The following is a 17,520-nucleotide window of genomic DNA, read 5'->3' on the forward strand; positions in this document are numbered from 1 at the left end:
AACTTCAAAGTTGTACATATATAACTAAGCAAAACTACAGAAGCATAACATTTATTTATATGCTATTAGACGGGTCATCCGTCTCTCAAAGTCACTTCGTGGGTCCCTCCAGCAGCTCTGGTTTGCAGTGAGAAGGCATCTGGATTCTGGATGTAAGGCTGGATTTCAACCCTGGGAACTTCCCTGGGATCTTGAGTTCTTCCCTATAAATGAAGTTGATAGACCTATGGTCTCAAAGTTCCTACCTACCACAAACTTCTAAGATTGTGACGCATAGCCTCTGCCAACTTCTTCTGCCTCAGAATACAAGCCAGCAAGTCTGCTCGCACAGCTGTGGATGGTCTCGTGATGCTATAGTCTCCTCCCGCTGGCCAGTTCTATGAGAGGGGCTTCAGGGCCTTTTGTACAGAGAAATGAGCAGCCCATAAACCAGCTGAGTATCAAGTAGTGGGCACAGAAAAGCAAGCTCTAGCCCTTGCAAACCAACCTGGAAGTGGGAGCTTCCTCATTGTCTGGTCAGCAGGAGGACTGACTGGAAGTGGCTGTTCCCCTCTGCATTGTTTAGGAAGCCTTCGCTATTGTCTGAGGGACCCACCTGCCCCCACAGGATGCATCATCAGGCTACTTTTAGATGCAGTGACTATGTCATTTGACATGGCAGGAATTCTCTATGGTGCTCATCACCAAGCGTTCTAGACCTCTCCAGTGAATAACAGGCAGCTGTTCTCACAGTTGGGAAAACACAGCCACTAAGAGAGATATGTGTTATTTTAAAAAATTTTTAATGGAGGCCAACTGCAGTGACTCACACCTGTAATCCCAACAATTTAGGAGGCCAAAGTGGGATGATCGCTTGAGGCCAGGAGTTTGAGACCAGCCTGGGCAATATAGCGAGACCCCCTCTCTACCAAAAATTAATAGATGTGTTAATTTTTAGTCCTAGATACATTGGGAGGCTGAGGTGGGAGGATCGCTTGAGGCCAGGAGTTCAAGGCTGCAGTGAGTTATGATCATGCCACTGTATTCCAGCCTGAGTGACAGAGTAAGACCCTATCTCTAAAATTAAAAAAAAGAGGAGTCACTTGAATATCTCTTCATGAAAATTGTCAAGTACAGTTTCTAGTGGTGTCCCCACAACTGCCAAAGCAGAAATTAAGTCAAATTGACATATTTGCCAAGTGCTCTTGGCCTGCTCATGTGTTTTAAATAGTATCCATACTAACCTATAACTGCAAGAGAAGAGATGGACCAAAAAGACAGCCCTAGGAATAACTACTTAGAGTAAACTAGATGAAAAAAAGAAACAAATTCTTATAGGTAAGCCTAGAATGTGACAGTATGAATAGTAAAAATATAAGGGTAATATTAATGGCAAATGTTTTCCCATTTACATTGATATGTAGGATTCTATTCATAATACTACATGTTTTAGCAGCTGGGGAATTTGTTTAAAGTTATGGACATCTATAACTGTCTCTGTATTGCTTTTCAGAAATATAGAAACCCTCAAAGATACAGAAAGAATTGGCTCCTGCCAATTCTTCAAGTGTTTGTAACAGAAAAAAAAAAAAAAGAATGAAAATAAAGTATTTTTCTGTTTTGTATTTTTTTTTTTTTTTTTTTTTGAGACGGAGTCTCGCTCTGTCGCCCAGGCTGGAGTGCAGTGGCCGATCTCAGCTCACTGCAAGCTCCGCCTCCCGGGTTTACGCCATTCTCCTGCCTCAGCCTCCCGAGTAGCTGGGACTACAGGCGCCCGCCACCGCGCCCGGCTAGTTTTTTGTATTTTTTAGTAGAGACGGGGTTTCACCATGTTAGCCAGGATGGTCTCGATCTCCTGACCTCGTGATCCGCCAGTCTCGGCCTCCCAAAGTGCTAGGATTACAGGCTTGAGCCACCGCGCCCAGCCTGTTTTGTATTTTAAGTGGAGAAATACTTTAAGATTTAACACCATCTTATGAAAAGTAATCTCAGCTCTTAGGAGTCTTCTTGATGGTGAAACTTTAACGTGCAGAAAATTTACCCAGGGAGTTTATTTTAAATGTGGATTTTGGAGGACCTCCCATAGCAGTCTCCTTCAAGAGATTCTGGTTGAGTAGGTCTCAGGTGGGATCAAGAAACCTGCAGGCTGGCAAACTTCTTTTGCTTCAAAATTCTAGTTTCTGGGGACTACACTTGAAGAACAGACACTCACAGAAAAAGCCCAGGTTCTGTGATCAGAGATGGCTGGGCACAAAACCTGACTGTGCCGATTCCTAACTTTGAGGACTTTGGCAAGTTCCTTAATCCCTGGGAACCTTGGTGTCCTGGTGTATTAAATGCAGATAATATCTGCATTACACTGTAGTTCGGTAAAGAGGCTGATGTGTGGAAAGCACTTGTTACAGCACAATTTTAAGTCTTTAATAAATGTTAATTCTCTTTTTCTTTCTCTGAACCACAGAGGACTTATCACTCAGTACCAACCTAAGTATATCACAGCAATATTCAGGCCCTTTGTGTAGTAGGGAGTACACAATTAACTATAGGTTGACCATGCCAGGCAGCAGCTGGTGAGCCTAGGCACAGGAAAGCCCCCAATTGGCCTGGTGCAGTGGCTCACACCTTTAATCCCAGTACTTTGGGAGCTCGAGGCAGGTGAGTCACCTGAGGTCAGGAGTTTGAGACCAGCCTGGACAACATGTGAGACCCCATCTCTACTAAAAATACAAAAATTAGCCGGGCGTGGTGGCGCATGCCTGTCGTCCCAGCTACTGGGAAGGCTGAGGCAGGAGAATCGCTTGAACCCAGGAGGTGGAGGTTGCAGTGAGCCGAGATCATGCCATTGCTCTCTACCCTGGGCGACAAGAGCAAAACTCTGTCTCAAAAAAAAAAAAAAAAAAAAAGAAAGCCCCCAATTAATGTGCAATTACCTAATAATAGAATAATCATAGAAATCCTCAACACTGGGCTTTTGGGTGGTAAAATGTACATAACATAAAATCTAACGTCTTTTTTTTTTTTTTTTTTTTTTAATTTGAGATGGAGTCTCACTCTATTGCCCAGGCTGGAGTGCAATGGCACAATCTCGGCTCACTGCAACCTCTGCCTCCCAGGTTCAAGTGAGTCTGCTGCCTCAGCCTCCTGAGTAGCTGGGATTACAGGCACTTGCCACCTTGCTTGGCTAATTTTTGTATGTTAGTAGAGACGGGGTTTCACCATGTTGGCCAGGCTGGTCTTGAACTCCTGACCTCATGATCTGCCTGCCTTGGCCTCCCAAAGTGCTGGGATTACAGGCGTGAGCCACCGCACCTGGCCAAAATCTACCATCTTAACCATTTTTAAGGTACAATTCAGTGGTGAGTACATTCACATTGTTCTGCAAACATCACCGCCATCCATCTCCAGGAATTTTTCTCTTCCCAAACTGAAACTGTACCCATTAAACAATAACTCCTTATCTTCCCTACTCCCCAGCCCCTGGCAACTACCATTCTACTTTCCGCCTCTATGAGTTTTACTACTCTAGGTGCCTCATATAAGGGGAATCATAAAGTAACTGTTTTTTTTTGTGACTGGCTTCTTTTACTTATCATAATGTCCTCACATTCATCTATATTGTAGCATGTATCAGTAGCTCCTTCTTTTCTATGGCTAAATAATATTCCATTGTATGTGTGTAGCACATTTTGTTTTGGCCTCATATATGCATCTGTTCATGGACACATGGGTTTCTTCTACCTTTTGGCTATTGTGAAAAGCGCTGTTACTCGGCATTGTTGTTAAGATACATTCACACACGTCATCATACAGGATCCTCACAGCAGCCTGGAAAATGGAAAGGCAAGCATCCTTTCCTTATTTTGCAGAAAAATAAATGGAATTTGGAAAGGTAAGTAACCTGATTAGGATCGCAGAATTAGCAGGTGGTGGAAGAGTAACAGAGTCCAGGTCTCTGCCTGGGTGCCCTGTGAGTCTGCCATGATTCCAAATTGCCTCATTTCCAAAGGTGCCATTTGAGCAAATAACCCTTTCGTCTGTGCTCATACTCTGTCCAAATCTTATTCTAAAAAGTCCTCATTTGAGACAAAGCTATCCATTGATGAAGACATTCTCTCACATGTACCTGGAGACAAAACATGGCTTTTTGACATGGCATCTGAGGTCATGGTGGACTGGGCCTCTCTGCAGGTAACATCTAAGGCTATGGGACGTGAAGCTGAGAAACTTGGAAGACATTCGTCAGTGTTCCATGTGCACCTGTAATGTCCACCAGGATACTAAAGGCGGATAATGCACCAGGATTATGCTTTGGGATTCACCATTTCAAGGGGGATTGGCAATTAGGGCCAATATGAGGCTCCTCTTTCTAGTTCTCCTGGGGTAAAGGCACCTCAGTGTTTATCTGCTGCGCTCAATCCCCTCCCTGACCTCAACTCAGCAACTCCCCAGTAATGGAGGTAGGAAGGGCCAGACATTCATCCCTATCAAAACCCAGCCTTCTTCTGACTGTCCCACTACAACTCTAAGGAAAAGCGATTGAACTTTTCTTTTGCTGCTATCTGAAATCCCCATTCCTTAGAATTGAATAAAATATATCCTATCCTTTAATTTCTTTTTATTTCAGTGGCTTTAGGGTACAAGTGATTTTTGGTTACACGGATGAATTGTATAGTGGTGAAGTTTGAGATTTTAGTGCACCCATCACCCAAGTAGTGTACATTGTACCCAGTATGTAGTTTTTTTATCTCTCATCCCCCTCTACTATCCACCTTCTGAGTCTCCAAGGTCCATTATACCACTCTGTTTGCCTTGGCATACTCATAGCTTAGCTCCCACTAACACACGGCATTTGGTTTTCCATTCCTGAGTTACTTCACTGAGAATAATGGCCTCCAGCTCCATCCAAGTTCCTGCAAAAGACATTATTTCATTCCTTTTTTTTTTTTTTTTTTTTTTTGAGACGGAGTCTTGCTCTGTGCCCCAGGCTGGAGTGCAGTGGCGCGATCTCGGCTCACTGCAAGCTCCGCCTCCCGGGTTCACGCCATTCTCCTGCCTCAGCCTCCCGAGTAGCTGGGACTACAGGCGCCTGCCACTACGCCCGGCTAATTTTCTTGTATTTTTTTTTAGTAGAGACGGGGTTTCACTGTGTTAGCCAGGATGGTCTCGATCTCCTGACCTCGTGATCCGCCCGCCTCGGCCTCCCAAAGTGCTGGGATTACAGGCTTGAGCCACCACGCCCGGCCTTTCATTCCTTTTTATGACTGAGTAGTATTCCACAGTGTATATATGCCACATTTTCTTTATCCACTCATTAGTTGATGGACAATTAGGTTGGTTCCATATCTTTACAATTATGAAACAGATACTATCCTAGCAATAAAATGTGAAATGTGAACAAGTCCATTACCTCAGACAGAAAGTCTGCGCTCTGAAAACACAGTCGTTACAACGATAAGAAGATGAATCAGACTAAGGGTCCGTTCAGCCCACTCTCTCTTGCAGCGCTGCCAATAAGCAATTTTGGGAGACATCCCAAAAATATCCACCACGCTTTTGTAATGTCCACTATGATCTCAAATGATTAGGAATTTTTCACAAACCTCCCATATTTTCCGTTAATATCCCAGTGAGATTCTCATATACTTGGAGTTTTCCAAATAGTTCTGGAAACTGCTCACATTTTAACCAGTTTATATAGCCAAGCATTTGTCAGAAAATTCAAAATTATGTAAGTTAAAGCCACATAGATTTTCTTCTCTTTCTATGATAGGTTTGAGATTGAAATTGAGCCTCTGTTTGCCAGCATTGCCCTCTACGATGTTAAAGAAAGGAAAAAGGTAAGAAAGCAAAGAAAACTCCATCCCTAAGGCACATATAATGTTTATGGTTCTTTGGGTGCATGTTTTTAAATCTTCTTTGCCGCAAGAAGCTATCAGATTTGAAAGCAAATGATCTTTGATGGGTCCAGTTCTGTTGCCTTTGCAATTTTTCAAGCAGTGGTCTGAGAACATAATTTATGATCTTTGAAGAATTTTTGAGGGAAAGGCTACTGGAGGTGCTGGCCTGGTTGGAATAGAGAAAGAATGAAATAGTACACGGGGTTATGTATAAAACAAACCCATGTAAATACATTTTTAACGAGCTTGGATGTGCATGTAAAGCTTCCTCAGTTTGAGAGTTCTTTGAAATTGGCTCATCATGACTGAAGGGCATCTTACATGGTAGAGGTCTCGATTTGTCACAGAGTTCAGACCTCACCAACAGTAGTATGCTTTTAATGAAAACAGTGACCAAGACCTCTCACGTGTTTTTAATGTTTAGTCATTTTGTGACTCCTGGAAGAGGACAGCAATAGCAAATCCAGAGTAGGATGGACACTTCCGCCCTTCTTTACCCATAATCATTCTGTATTTAAGGAAACAGCTATCTCCTGCATAAATACTAATAATAACTGAGATTTGTGTTAGTTAGGATAGGTTAACTGCTAAAACAAGCAGACCCCCAAACTCAGTGGTTTAAAGCAGTAGTTCTCAAACTTGAGCATGCACCAGAATCCTCTGGAAGACTTGTTAAAACAGATTGCTAGGCCCCACCCACAGAGTTTCTGATTCAGTAAGTCCAGGTTGGACCTGAGAATCTGCATTTCTTACAGTCCCCTGGTGATGCTGAAGCTACTGGTCAGGGGACCACATTTTGAAAACCACTGGCTTATAAGCAAGAAGTTGCTGTCTTTGTTTCTTTAACCATCCAGGGCAGGAGGAGGGAGCCCTCTGTTCCATGCAGCCATTCAGAAATGCAGGCTGGCAGTGGCTCCTCCATCTTCAGTATGTGCTCTCCCCAAATCACTCTTGTCACTGCCATTGCTGCCCCTGAAGAAGAGAAAAGAAGGATGGAGGAGGCCTGGAAGTCTGACACATTGCTTCTGCTCACAATTCATTGGAGAGAATTCAGTCACATGATCACCCCTCATTGCAAAGGAGGCTGGTAAATGTAGTCTCTGCCTGGGCAGCTGCTCCCCACTAAAAACTCTCTTGGTGATGAAGGGGAGAACCCAACCGTATAGTGGCTCTTAAGTAATACGACATTAAGAGAGCTAGGAGCACTGCTCACATTGTGTTCTTGCTCAGAATCTTCACTAACATTCACTGCCTACAACGTTAAGAACAAACTCTTCAGCTTCCATGCCAGGCTTTCTTCATCATGGCGTTCCTCTACCTTCTCTCTGACCATAGTCTATGCAGAGTCAAGCTGGACCACTGTCTGTTAACTAAGCTTCCCCCAAGCGTTCAAGCCTCTGAGATATTCATCCGTGCTGTACTCTCTCCCTGGTGCATGGTCACCCCCCACCACTGCCTATTAGAATCTTCTAAGGCCCATCTATCTCCAGTGCTGCTTCCCTGAAAAGTTGTCCTTGTCACCCAACTGCAAATGTCCTGTCACTCTCTGGAACTTCCACAATGCTTCTTTGTGTGCATGTGGTGACTTGTAGTTTGCTTTTACTGTAGCTAGTTATATGTTTGCATTTTCTCTCACTTTTTTTTTTTTTTTTTTTTTGAGTCGGGGTCTCACTCTGTTGCCCAGGCTGGCATGCAGTGGGGTCATCTCGGCTTACTGCAACCTCTGCCTCCCAGGTTCAAGCGACCCTCCCACCTCAGCCTCTGAAGTAGCTGGGACCACAGCCACCATGCTGGCTAGTTTTTGTATTTTTTATAGAGGCAGGATTTCACCATGTTGGTCAGGCCAGTCTTGAATTCGTGAGCTCAAGCAATACACCCGCTTTGGTTTCCCAAAGTGCTGGGATTACAGGTGTGAACCACCACACCTGGTCCTTCCCTTATTCTTAACTGTGAACTAATTGAGGGCAAAGGTCCTGCTTTTCTGTAGGGAAGTTAACTAGCACATCAGTGATACTCAGGAATTACTGGTGGGTTAATAAACATTTAAATGTTTCAAGGAACATCTCTCAAATGGCTGCAAAATACCTAGATATTGTGACAAAACATTCATCAGATTTATCCAGCAGCCACTTTCCTAAACCACGTCTATGATTATTACACTTACTCCTTCAGCAAAATTTCTCTGTGGTGTTTTTACTCCTTTTAACATGTTTAAACCATGAATACAACAGATCTAATTTGTATTTCACTTTGCTGCTCATTTACAGATCTCAGAAAATTTTCACTGTGACCTGAACTCTGACCAGTTCAAAGGATTTCTGCGAGCTCACACACCTTCGGTGGCCGCATCAAGTCAGGCGAGATCTGCAGTCTTCTCCGTCACCTACCCGTCCTCAGACATCTACCTGGTAGTCAAGGTAGTTCAGCACGATCTGATTTGCCCAATCTGATGTTTTCATTGCTGCGTTGTTCCCAGCACATGTTTGGGGTGCACGAAACCTCAGAATGTGTCCACATATCCTCTGAGATTCGCTTTGTTTCCTTCTCAATTTACCCCTTTTCCCTTCTAAGTCAACTGTTTCAGATACTGGAAAGACTAGGTTTTGGAGTCATACTGACCTAGGTTTGAGTCCTGGCTTCACAACCTAGTAATTAAATGGCATTGGCAATTTCCTGGTCTTTCAGAGACAGATCTGAGTTTCCTCACCTGTGAAGTGACCTCAGTGGATAGTCATGACTACAGAATAAAGCTTGGCACATCTTGGGCACCCTTCTCCTAACTAAGGAGAGTTCCCTCGGTGACCTGGTGCAGAGAAGCTGCTGTGGAGAAAGGAACAAAATCTCTGGGCTAGAGTTTCCTAACAATGTTCATGTTGCGCTGGAGATGCATAGTTAAGTGTTCCCAAGTCTAGGCTCTTACAATTTGAAGGGTGGGCTGTGGTTTTCAAGTTTCACCCTCCCCCCCCACTTTTTTTTTCTTCTTACCATGTCACAGACTGTCTCTAACGAGAGTTGAAATCTATGGGGCAATTATAAGTAGAAGAGCCTTTCATTCTAGACTATACTGTTTGCTGTTCTAAGAAAACCAGATCCTTTCTTGTACACCAAAATGACTGGTTAGAAGTTAAAAAGCATCAGGTATTTTACCTTCCTTAGGCCAGATAATTGGTCTTATTGACTCTTTTGTGTGTGTGTGTGTGTGTGTGTGTGAGCAGAGTTTCGCTCTTGTCACCCAGGCTGGAGTGCAGTGTCACCACGTCGGCTCACTGCAACCTCCATCTCCTGGGTTCAAACAATTCTCCTGCCTCAGCCTCCCGAGTAGCTGAGATTACAGGCGCCCACCACCCCATACCAGGCTAACTTTTGTATTTTTAGTAGAGACGGGATTTCACCATGTTGGCCAGGCTGATCTCAAACTCTTGACCTCAGGTGATTCGCCCGCATTTGGCCTCCCAAAGTGTTGGGATTACAGGTGTGAGCCACTGCGCCTGGCTGTAAAAACATTGTAAAAACAAAACAACAAATTCAGGTGTCTGATTTCATGTGCACCCAGCCTCCTAGGTTTGGAACATTGTCTCGTTAGTACAGTGTTTTATGTCTGTAGTCTCAGTGATCGCCCATGATCTCATGGATTCCAAATAATTCAGGTAGCTTGGAGGTCACTTAACAGATGGCAAATGTCTTTTCATTCTAGCTTCTTTAACACCATATAACAAAGATTATGAGAGGTTACTGTAGCTTGAGGGAACTTATTTAAGCTTATAGAAAGTATAATTAAAATTACATTGCTGAAAAGACACTTCTATTGTTGTCAAACTTTAATGTGCCTCTTTTTCATTGCAATATTACTAGACATACAGGAAAATTAAAGCCCGCTGTGGTAACCCTGTAGGTAAGTTGACAATTCTCTGTCAGCCTAGGAAATGGAAGAAGCCAACGCTAGTTCTGTAGAGCCAAATTTTATCTCAAACTCTACTTCCCAGTGGATAACTTTCTCTTGATTAATCCATCATATTCTGCCAAGTAACAGTGGTTACCCATTGGTTACTATCACTTACTACATATGTTCCAAAATTTTAAAACGTATAAATGTGTTCATTTGGCATAACAAACATACTAAAGTGTTTGGATAGATTTAAGAAATTGAAATCTACTCAACAAGACAGCCCCTGGATGGCTTTCTCTTTGCTTTTCTTTATCGTAATGCCATCATTGTTGCTTCTTTCCCTTTAAATATATAGTAAATGGTGTTAAACTATTTAGCACATTCAGGCGGACATTATTTGATAAAAGGGGCTTCTTTCTTTTTTTTGTTTATATTCCCAGGCTGAACATCAGGGTCTTTGCTGTATTTTAGGCAGCGTCATCTCGTTCGGGCATTGCGTATAATGTGATTTTAAGGGATTATTTCTGCACAAAGGTTTAATTCAAGATTTTGTGAAATTTTTTTTTAAAAAGGGTTTGTTTTACAATCAAGGAAAGAAGAGTGAAAATGGGAGTGAATTGGAAACTCTTCGAAAGTTGTTTAAAAATAGGTATGCCGTGGCCAATTTAAATATTTAATAAGTTGCCATGTGCCTGTCCTTATGTGAGAGCCACATAGTTGGAGAAAACACAAAGCAGAGAGCCTAGCACCTTAGAAGTCTTTGAAATGGTAAATTTCGCATCTCAAAGAGTTTACAATCCAGTTAAAAAACAACTTGGCATTCAAAGAAATGGGTTCAAATTCCTATTTTGCTACATTTGCTGTAGCAAACTCAGCAAGTCTGGTCTCTCAGTCTAGTTGGACAGTGATCCCTGTGCCTGAGTGGTTTTGAAGAAAATTGAAATAATATATGTAAAAACACCTACCCTGTTCCTGACATACCGTAATTAGGTAAACAATAAATGGCTATTAAATATGAAAAAAATAGGTATGCCAAGTGTTAATGCTACCCCTTCTGAATAGAGCAGAAAGTAGTCTCTTCCCTTAAGAAAAGTTTTAGGTTAATCTGATAGGCTTCTTTGTCCTACTTTCCATGGTTATGAGGAGTCGTGCATTTCATTACACACGTTTGCATAAATCATGAAGGACCAAACAATAGGTTCTCATGTCAGCCTGCAGCTCCTTCTCATGAAGTACCTGGAGTTCTCCTGGCCCACTGCAGCCAGGGCAGTAGTATGTGCTGGTCTGGTCAAATCTGACTTCTCCTGCTTCCGGTGTCTTCCATGGTACACACTACTAGTGCATGAAGCTGTGGCCTTCTCCTTCCTTGCTTCAGGGTCCTAATTAAGAAGTTCTTAATCTCTGTTCAGAATTTATTCTAAAGACCACATTTTTAATGCATTCACTTCGTGGAAAAATTAGCTTCCTTCCAATTTGTTCTACAAGCTCCTGACTATGAGCTTCAGGAGAATAGGGGCAGTGTTCATCGCCACCTTATCTCCCCAGCTGCTACCATATAGAAGGTACTCAATAATGAGTAAATGATTACTAATTACCAGGAATACTGGTCGGTTTCTAGCTCAAGGGTTATGTGCCTATGTTTTCAGTGTGGTGCATCTCTCAGTGGGATTCACCTTCTCTTCATGTTGTGGCAATGGGAGGGGGTTTTGAACTTCTTTTATGAGAAGAGAGACTTCCTGCTTGGAGTCCTCCCTGAAGCAGATATTCATTGAGTAGCCTCATGCTGCTTCCTTTGAAACCCCATAAATACCCCTTTATCATGGGGATTGTTAAATACTTTGTGCCTAACTCACAGCACCTATTAAGTATGTGTCCCTTTTGGACTATGTTGACCCAGATTCCTTCTTCAAGGATCATCTCAACTGTTAGGGCTAAATTCACTGGTTTTACTCTTCAACATCTAAGTTAAATTTTCTTTGAGCAGAGAGTTAGGATATTTCAAATTTCTTCTTGTCTTTCTTTTAAATATGGTGCCCAAATTTATGACAACTGGCCAGCCAGTCACTTTACCTGAAGCAAGAGAGAGGCACTTCATTCATATTCTTATTACCAGCATTCATTCCTGTTAGCAACCAGTTAGCAAACCGAGAAGCTGCACATCCCAATGCTTTTGAGTTTCTTTCCACGTCTGTTAAATCCAGAGAATTAGCCCTAATAGGAATTACAAAGGCGACAGTTACAGATAATTTATTCAGTTCAGGCATTCATTTCGTGGAAGGTTTTAGTCCAAAACCCCACTTTCACAGAGACCATATCTCTTTTTTACATTGTAAGCAATAATAAAGAAAATGAGCTTTCCAGTTCTTACATATGTCTCCTGGGTTTTGTTTTATAAAATAACTTTTATTGCCTTTTTTATTATATACATAATGCATGTTTATTGTTTAAAATAGAAAATACACATAAGCAATGGGAAGAAAATAAAAATCACACATAATCCCACCATACAAAAATAACTACTATTAACACTTGCTGCATTTGCTGTGTATCTACTGTCACCCTTTTAATATGCCTTTATAATTTTTAAATAAAACCATATGCTATTCTTTATATAAACTTTTTAATCAAAAAACAAATATCACAGATATCTTCCTATGTCATCAAATATTGTCATAAAATGTAATTTTGATGGTTGCGTAGATTCCTTTATATGGATGTAATTTATGTGCCTTATTTTAATATTATTTTTATTGGTAGATTGAAAAAGTCCTGCAGCAGGGAGAGATTGGAGACTGTGCAGAGCCCTACCTGGTTATCAAAGAAAGTGATGGTGGAAAGGTATGATAATTTGAGTATTGTTAAATGGAGACATCTTAGAAGAAGCTGATATTTTCAGAAGTGTTACACCCTTAATGGGCTTTAGTCCCTAATGTGTCCCTATATAAGACACTATTACAATGTAATTCAATAAAAGAGGAAAAGGAAACTGGTCACTGACTTTTTTTTTTTTTTTTGAGGCAGTGTCTTCCTTTATCTCTCAGGCTGGAGTGCTATAGTGCAATCACGGCTCCCTACAACCTTGAACTCCTGGGCTCCAGTGATCCTCCCCCTTCAGCCTCTTGAGCAACTGGTACTACAGGCACATGCCACCATGCTTGGCTAGTTTTTTATTTTTTGTAGATATGGGGTCTCACTGTGTTGCCCAGGCTGGTCTCATACTTCTGGCCTCAAGTGATTGTCCTGCCTCAGCCTCCCAAAGTGTTGGGATTCCAGGTGTGAGTCACCATGCCCAGCCTGATGATGATTTTTTTAGAGAAATAAATCCTTGAATTTTCTAATGTTGACATACATCAAGGTCTGATCATATAATTTGTTTGGGGTAAGGCCACCCCCTGTTGTCTTCGTTCTGAGGCTCTGACTCGGCTGGTTGGGAGGCCCACGGAGACCCCAAAACTAAACAGTGCCAGAGCTCTCCTGGCCTTCCTCCACAGCACGGGCCGCTGCCCTTTCAGGTATGCAAATAACTGGGAATTGGCTGTCACTACCATGCGTTATATATTCATTACCACAGCATAGGTGTTGAGCCTATGAAAAGGATATCTTTTCTTAGCAGCAATTGCAAAGATTCCCAGTGTGATTTTTAAAACATGGCCTTAGCTGGGCATGGTGGCTCACACCTGTAATCCCAGCACTTTGGGAGGCCAAGGCGCACAGATCATGAGGTCAGAAGATTGAGACCATCCTGGCTAACATGGTGAAACCCCGTCTCTATTAAAACTACAAAAAATTAGCCGAGCATGGTGGCACACGCCTGTATTCCCAGCTACTCAGGAGGCTGAGGCAGGATAATCCCTTGAACCTGGGAGGCAGAGGTTGCAGTGAGCCGAGATGGTGCCACTGCACTCCAGCCTGGGCAGCAGAGTAAGACTCTGTCTCAAAAAAAAAAAAAAAAAAAAAAAAAAAAAAAAAAAAAAATGGCCTTTCTGGAATAAGACTTACCTTATTAGTATTGTACTCCACAGACTCATAAATGTCAGGTAAGATATATTGAGCTCAAGGCATTTTTTTTTAATCTATCTTTTATTCTGAACTCAGAAAGAACACCTTGGAAGTGTTGTAAACTTCCTAAGGAGTTGTTAGGAAACTGTTTAGAATTTTTTGGAGTTTTCCAAGGCAACTTTTGGAGAAACAGGTTCACTTGGGAGCTTGGTAGATGATAAACTAAACTTGATTTCAAGATTGTCTTATGCAAATCCAAGTCACATAGCCAGCCACCAAAAGAATTGATAATCTGCTGTAATGAGTCCCTTTCTGTTTTTGTTAGCTAAAAGTGTGTTTTACTAATTAAATATAGCCTTTTTGTAAACTCCTCGTTTTTTAATCTTTATTTCCTTATCAGCTAGACTTCTGGCCCGAGTGCGTCGTTTTTCTGCCTATTCACTGTTTTTATTTTTTAGTGGGAAGATATGTATTTTCTCTTTTTCATCAGTAGGGTTTGGACTTTAGAGATGGCTGTCGTATTCAGGTCGGAGGCAGTTGACTTGGTGCTGATGCTTGTTTCAGCTTGTTTCTTTCCATTTTCCTCCAGAGTAAAGAAAAGATTGAAAAACTAAAACTCCAAGCTGAATCCTTCTGCCAGCGTTTGGGGAAATACCGGATGCCCTTTGCCTGGGCACCCATAAGCTTATCAAGCTTCTTCAATGTCTCCACCCTTGAGAGGGAGGTGACTGATGTGACTGATGTGGTTGGTAAGATTTTCACCTGCAGTGGGAAAGGGAGGGCTCCCCAGTGTGCCACTGCTCAGGTCCACAGCTTACTAGTTGGGGGCTGGGGGCACAGTGAGGTGTGGGGAATGGAGAGGAAGAAGGAGATAAACAGAATGAAACACTATTTTGACTGGATTACATATATTTGGACAGTGATCTCCAAAAGAAATCATCATGAACATTGGTAAAGATTAAGTATACTCTTATAGTAAGATTTTCTAGATAGTATGACACTTAAATAAGTTAATTTTTGGTAGCCACCCCCTCTCTAAAGTAAAACTTTAACAAGAAAATGTAGTAACCATCTGTAGTGTGTTAAGCAGAGACACCGTGGTCGATTCCTAAACCTAAAAAAAAAAGGCCTCTGTTACAAAGCCTTCAAAAAGCAAAACTCGACAGGGCATGGTGGCTCACGCCTGTAATCTCAGCACTTTGGGAGGCCGAGGTGGGTGGATCACTTGAAGCCAGGAGTTCGAGACCAGCCTGGCCAACATGGTGAAACTCTGTCTCTACTAAAAATACGAAAAGTTTGCTGGGTATGGTGGTGCACACCTGTAATCCCAGCTACTTGGGAGGCAGAGGCAGGAGAATCACTTGAACCAGGGAGGTGAGGTTGCAGTGAGCCAAGATCAGGCCTCTGCACTCCAGCCTGGGTGACAAAGCGTGCCTCTGTCTCAAAAAAAAAAAAAAAAAAAAAAAAAGAAGAAGAAGAAGAAAAGAAAAAAGAAAAAAACTCAAGTTTCCCAGCAAAATTTCTAGTTCTTTAAAGTTTACTTTGCCAAGTGCAATGAAAAAATGGGCATCCAAAGAATATCTATTTACTGTTAGTTTATTTAGCATATTTCTTTTTCACCATCTCACCCTTGATCTGAATCATTCATTCCTACACTGCTTGGGTGTGGAAATTTTCAAAAGGGTTGCAAGTTTTCAAGTGGACCTGCCCACATCACCTGTGGTGGGATTTCTGTTTCCCTAAATGCTTTTGTATCCACCAAATATATAAGTCTGTGTTCACATTTTTTCATGGATTCCTTAAGCTAAGACTTAAGCCACTTCTGAAATGCTACCTTGAGCAGGGAAGTGCAGGAAAGGACATTTTGTGATTGCTGCTGCTATTTTGGAGCTACTGGTACATAATCACCAGTCAGAACTCCTGGGTTATTTCTGGTTCGTCAATAACAAACCTCATTGTTACCACATCCTGATCTTCCTGCCACAGCTTTCTTTAATGTCATCTATGTAGACCCAAGTAACTTATTGATAAGAGTTATGTATACAGCTTAGAGGGCACCACAAGCTACGTAATTCAGGTATAGGGCATGCTGAGGGCTCAGTCATCTCTAGGTCAAGGATAACCTTACAACAGAGACTGATTCTTAAGGAGCAACCAGAAGATGCAAAGATGTCGTCTATTATATTGAGGCAGAATGGCAAGTTTAGGTGGGTAGAGGCAGCAAGAAATTCTAATTCAGCATCATGGTAAGAATTAAGGGTAAGAAGATATTCAAAGACAGGAGTTGGAACTATTCTAGTTCTAAGCAATTTGATTATTTACAACAGAACCCGTGAGTTTTTGCAATATAAAAGCAACAAGATCTCCACTCAAATCTCAAAAAGGGATAAGAAACAACTGGGTAAACGATCAGGCTCCCAGCCCAAGTCTGAGTGTGATTTGGGGTTCTAATTCCCATTGGGCAGATCACCCAAGGCAGAAACTCAGTCTTGCTGCGTGGTCCACATAATGAGAGCAGAGGAACGCTGGGATTCGGAATGTCCACAGGCTGACCCCTGCATGTTTGGGTCACAATCCCAAATGCCTTCAGGGGCATTTGAGTACATGCCTCTCCCAGTGGAATGCAAATATAGAAATAAAAGAAAAGCAAACAGTGAGCTGACTAAATAAAGCTTATCAGGAGACCCTGTTCTGGCTACAGCTCTGGACTCTTGCCGGGTGGCATCTGGTCTACCCTAATTTCCATGTGGGAGGGGCCCATGGCTGCTCCTGGCCTCTCTCCTCTGGTCAGAGGAGGATTAAGAACACCAACAGGAGGACTAAGAAAGGTAGGGGCCAATGGAAGGACATTTTCATTCAAAACAAGGATGGCCATATTCAGTGTTCCTGATCAATGACTTTAAACATATACATTGTAGAGTTAATAACTGCTGTGTATTTGAACAGAAAGGCATACTTTGGAATGACAATTGTTTTTCTTAAAGGAAGAAGCTCAGTAGGTGAACGGAGGACATTGGCCCAATCTAGAAGGCTTTCTGAAAGAGCCCTCTCCTTGGAGGAAAATGGGGTTGGATCCAACTTCAAAACCTCCACCCTGAGCGTTAGCAGCTTTTTCAAGCAGGTATCTCTTTACATTACAGTGTGTCTGAATTTTTCCCCGTACTGGCATGGGCACTGGAACCCACAGGAGAAGGACATGTAGTGATTAAGAGAGCAGATTAGTTAACCTCACTGTCTTAGTTCGTTTTCTGCTGCTTATAATAGAGTATCTGAAACTGGGTAATTTAAAAAGAAAAGGAATTTGTTTTTTACAGTTATGAAGGCTGAAAAATCCAAAGTTGAGGGCCCACACTTGGTGAGGGCTTTCTTGCTGGCGGGGCCTCTCTGCAGAGTCCTGAGGTGGAGCATGGCAAGCGGCTGAGCATGCTAGCTCAGGTCTCTCTTCCTCTTGTAAAGCCACCAGTTCCCCTCCCATGACACAGATTAATCCATTAATCTGTGAATGGATTAATCCATCGTGAGGGCAGAGTCCTCATGATTCAATCACGTCTTAAAGGCCCCACTTCTCAGCACTGCCACCACGGGGACCAAGCTTCACCATGAGTTTTGAAGGGGACATTCAAACCACAGCATTCACGAAGCCTCAATTTCATTAGCCAGAAAACGGGAGCAATAGTACTTAACTTCATGTGGCTTGTAGGAAGGTCAGGTGACATGAGACCTGTCAAGCTCTTTTTAGAGTGCCTGGAATACAGTAAG

The 17,520-nt window shown here is 42.3% G+C and overlaps 1 protein-coding gene across 2 annotated transcripts in view; it reads left to right on the forward strand.

Annotated features, from left to right (window-relative positions):
- Positions 1 to 17,520, forward strand: part of DOCK8 (dedicator of cytokinesis 8) — a 238,068-nt gene that overhangs the window by 94,074 nt on the left and 126,474 nt on the right. For both annotated transcript variants that reach the window (XM_007969410.3, XM_007969411.3), the window contains 5 exons: positions 5,750 to 5,816; positions 8,144 to 8,293; positions 12,520 to 12,600; positions 14,351 to 14,510; positions 16,746 to 16,882. In XM_007969410.3, coding sequence (XP_007967601.3) covers positions 5,750 to 5,816; positions 8,144 to 8,293; positions 12,520 to 12,600; positions 14,351 to 14,510; positions 16,746 to 16,882 — 595 coding nt within the window. The remainder of the gene's footprint in view (positions 1 to 5,749; positions 5,817 to 8,143; positions 8,294 to 12,519; positions 12,601 to 14,350; positions 14,511 to 16,745; positions 16,883 to 17,520) is intronic.

Source organism: Chlorocebus sabaeus, chromosome 12 (genome assembly GCF_047675955.1).
Source record: "Chlorocebus sabaeus isolate Y175 chromosome 12, mChlSab1.0.hap1, whole genome shotgun sequence".
NCBI classification, from domain to species: domain Eukaryota; kingdom Metazoa; phylum Chordata; class Mammalia; order Primates; family Cercopithecidae; genus Chlorocebus; species Chlorocebus sabaeus.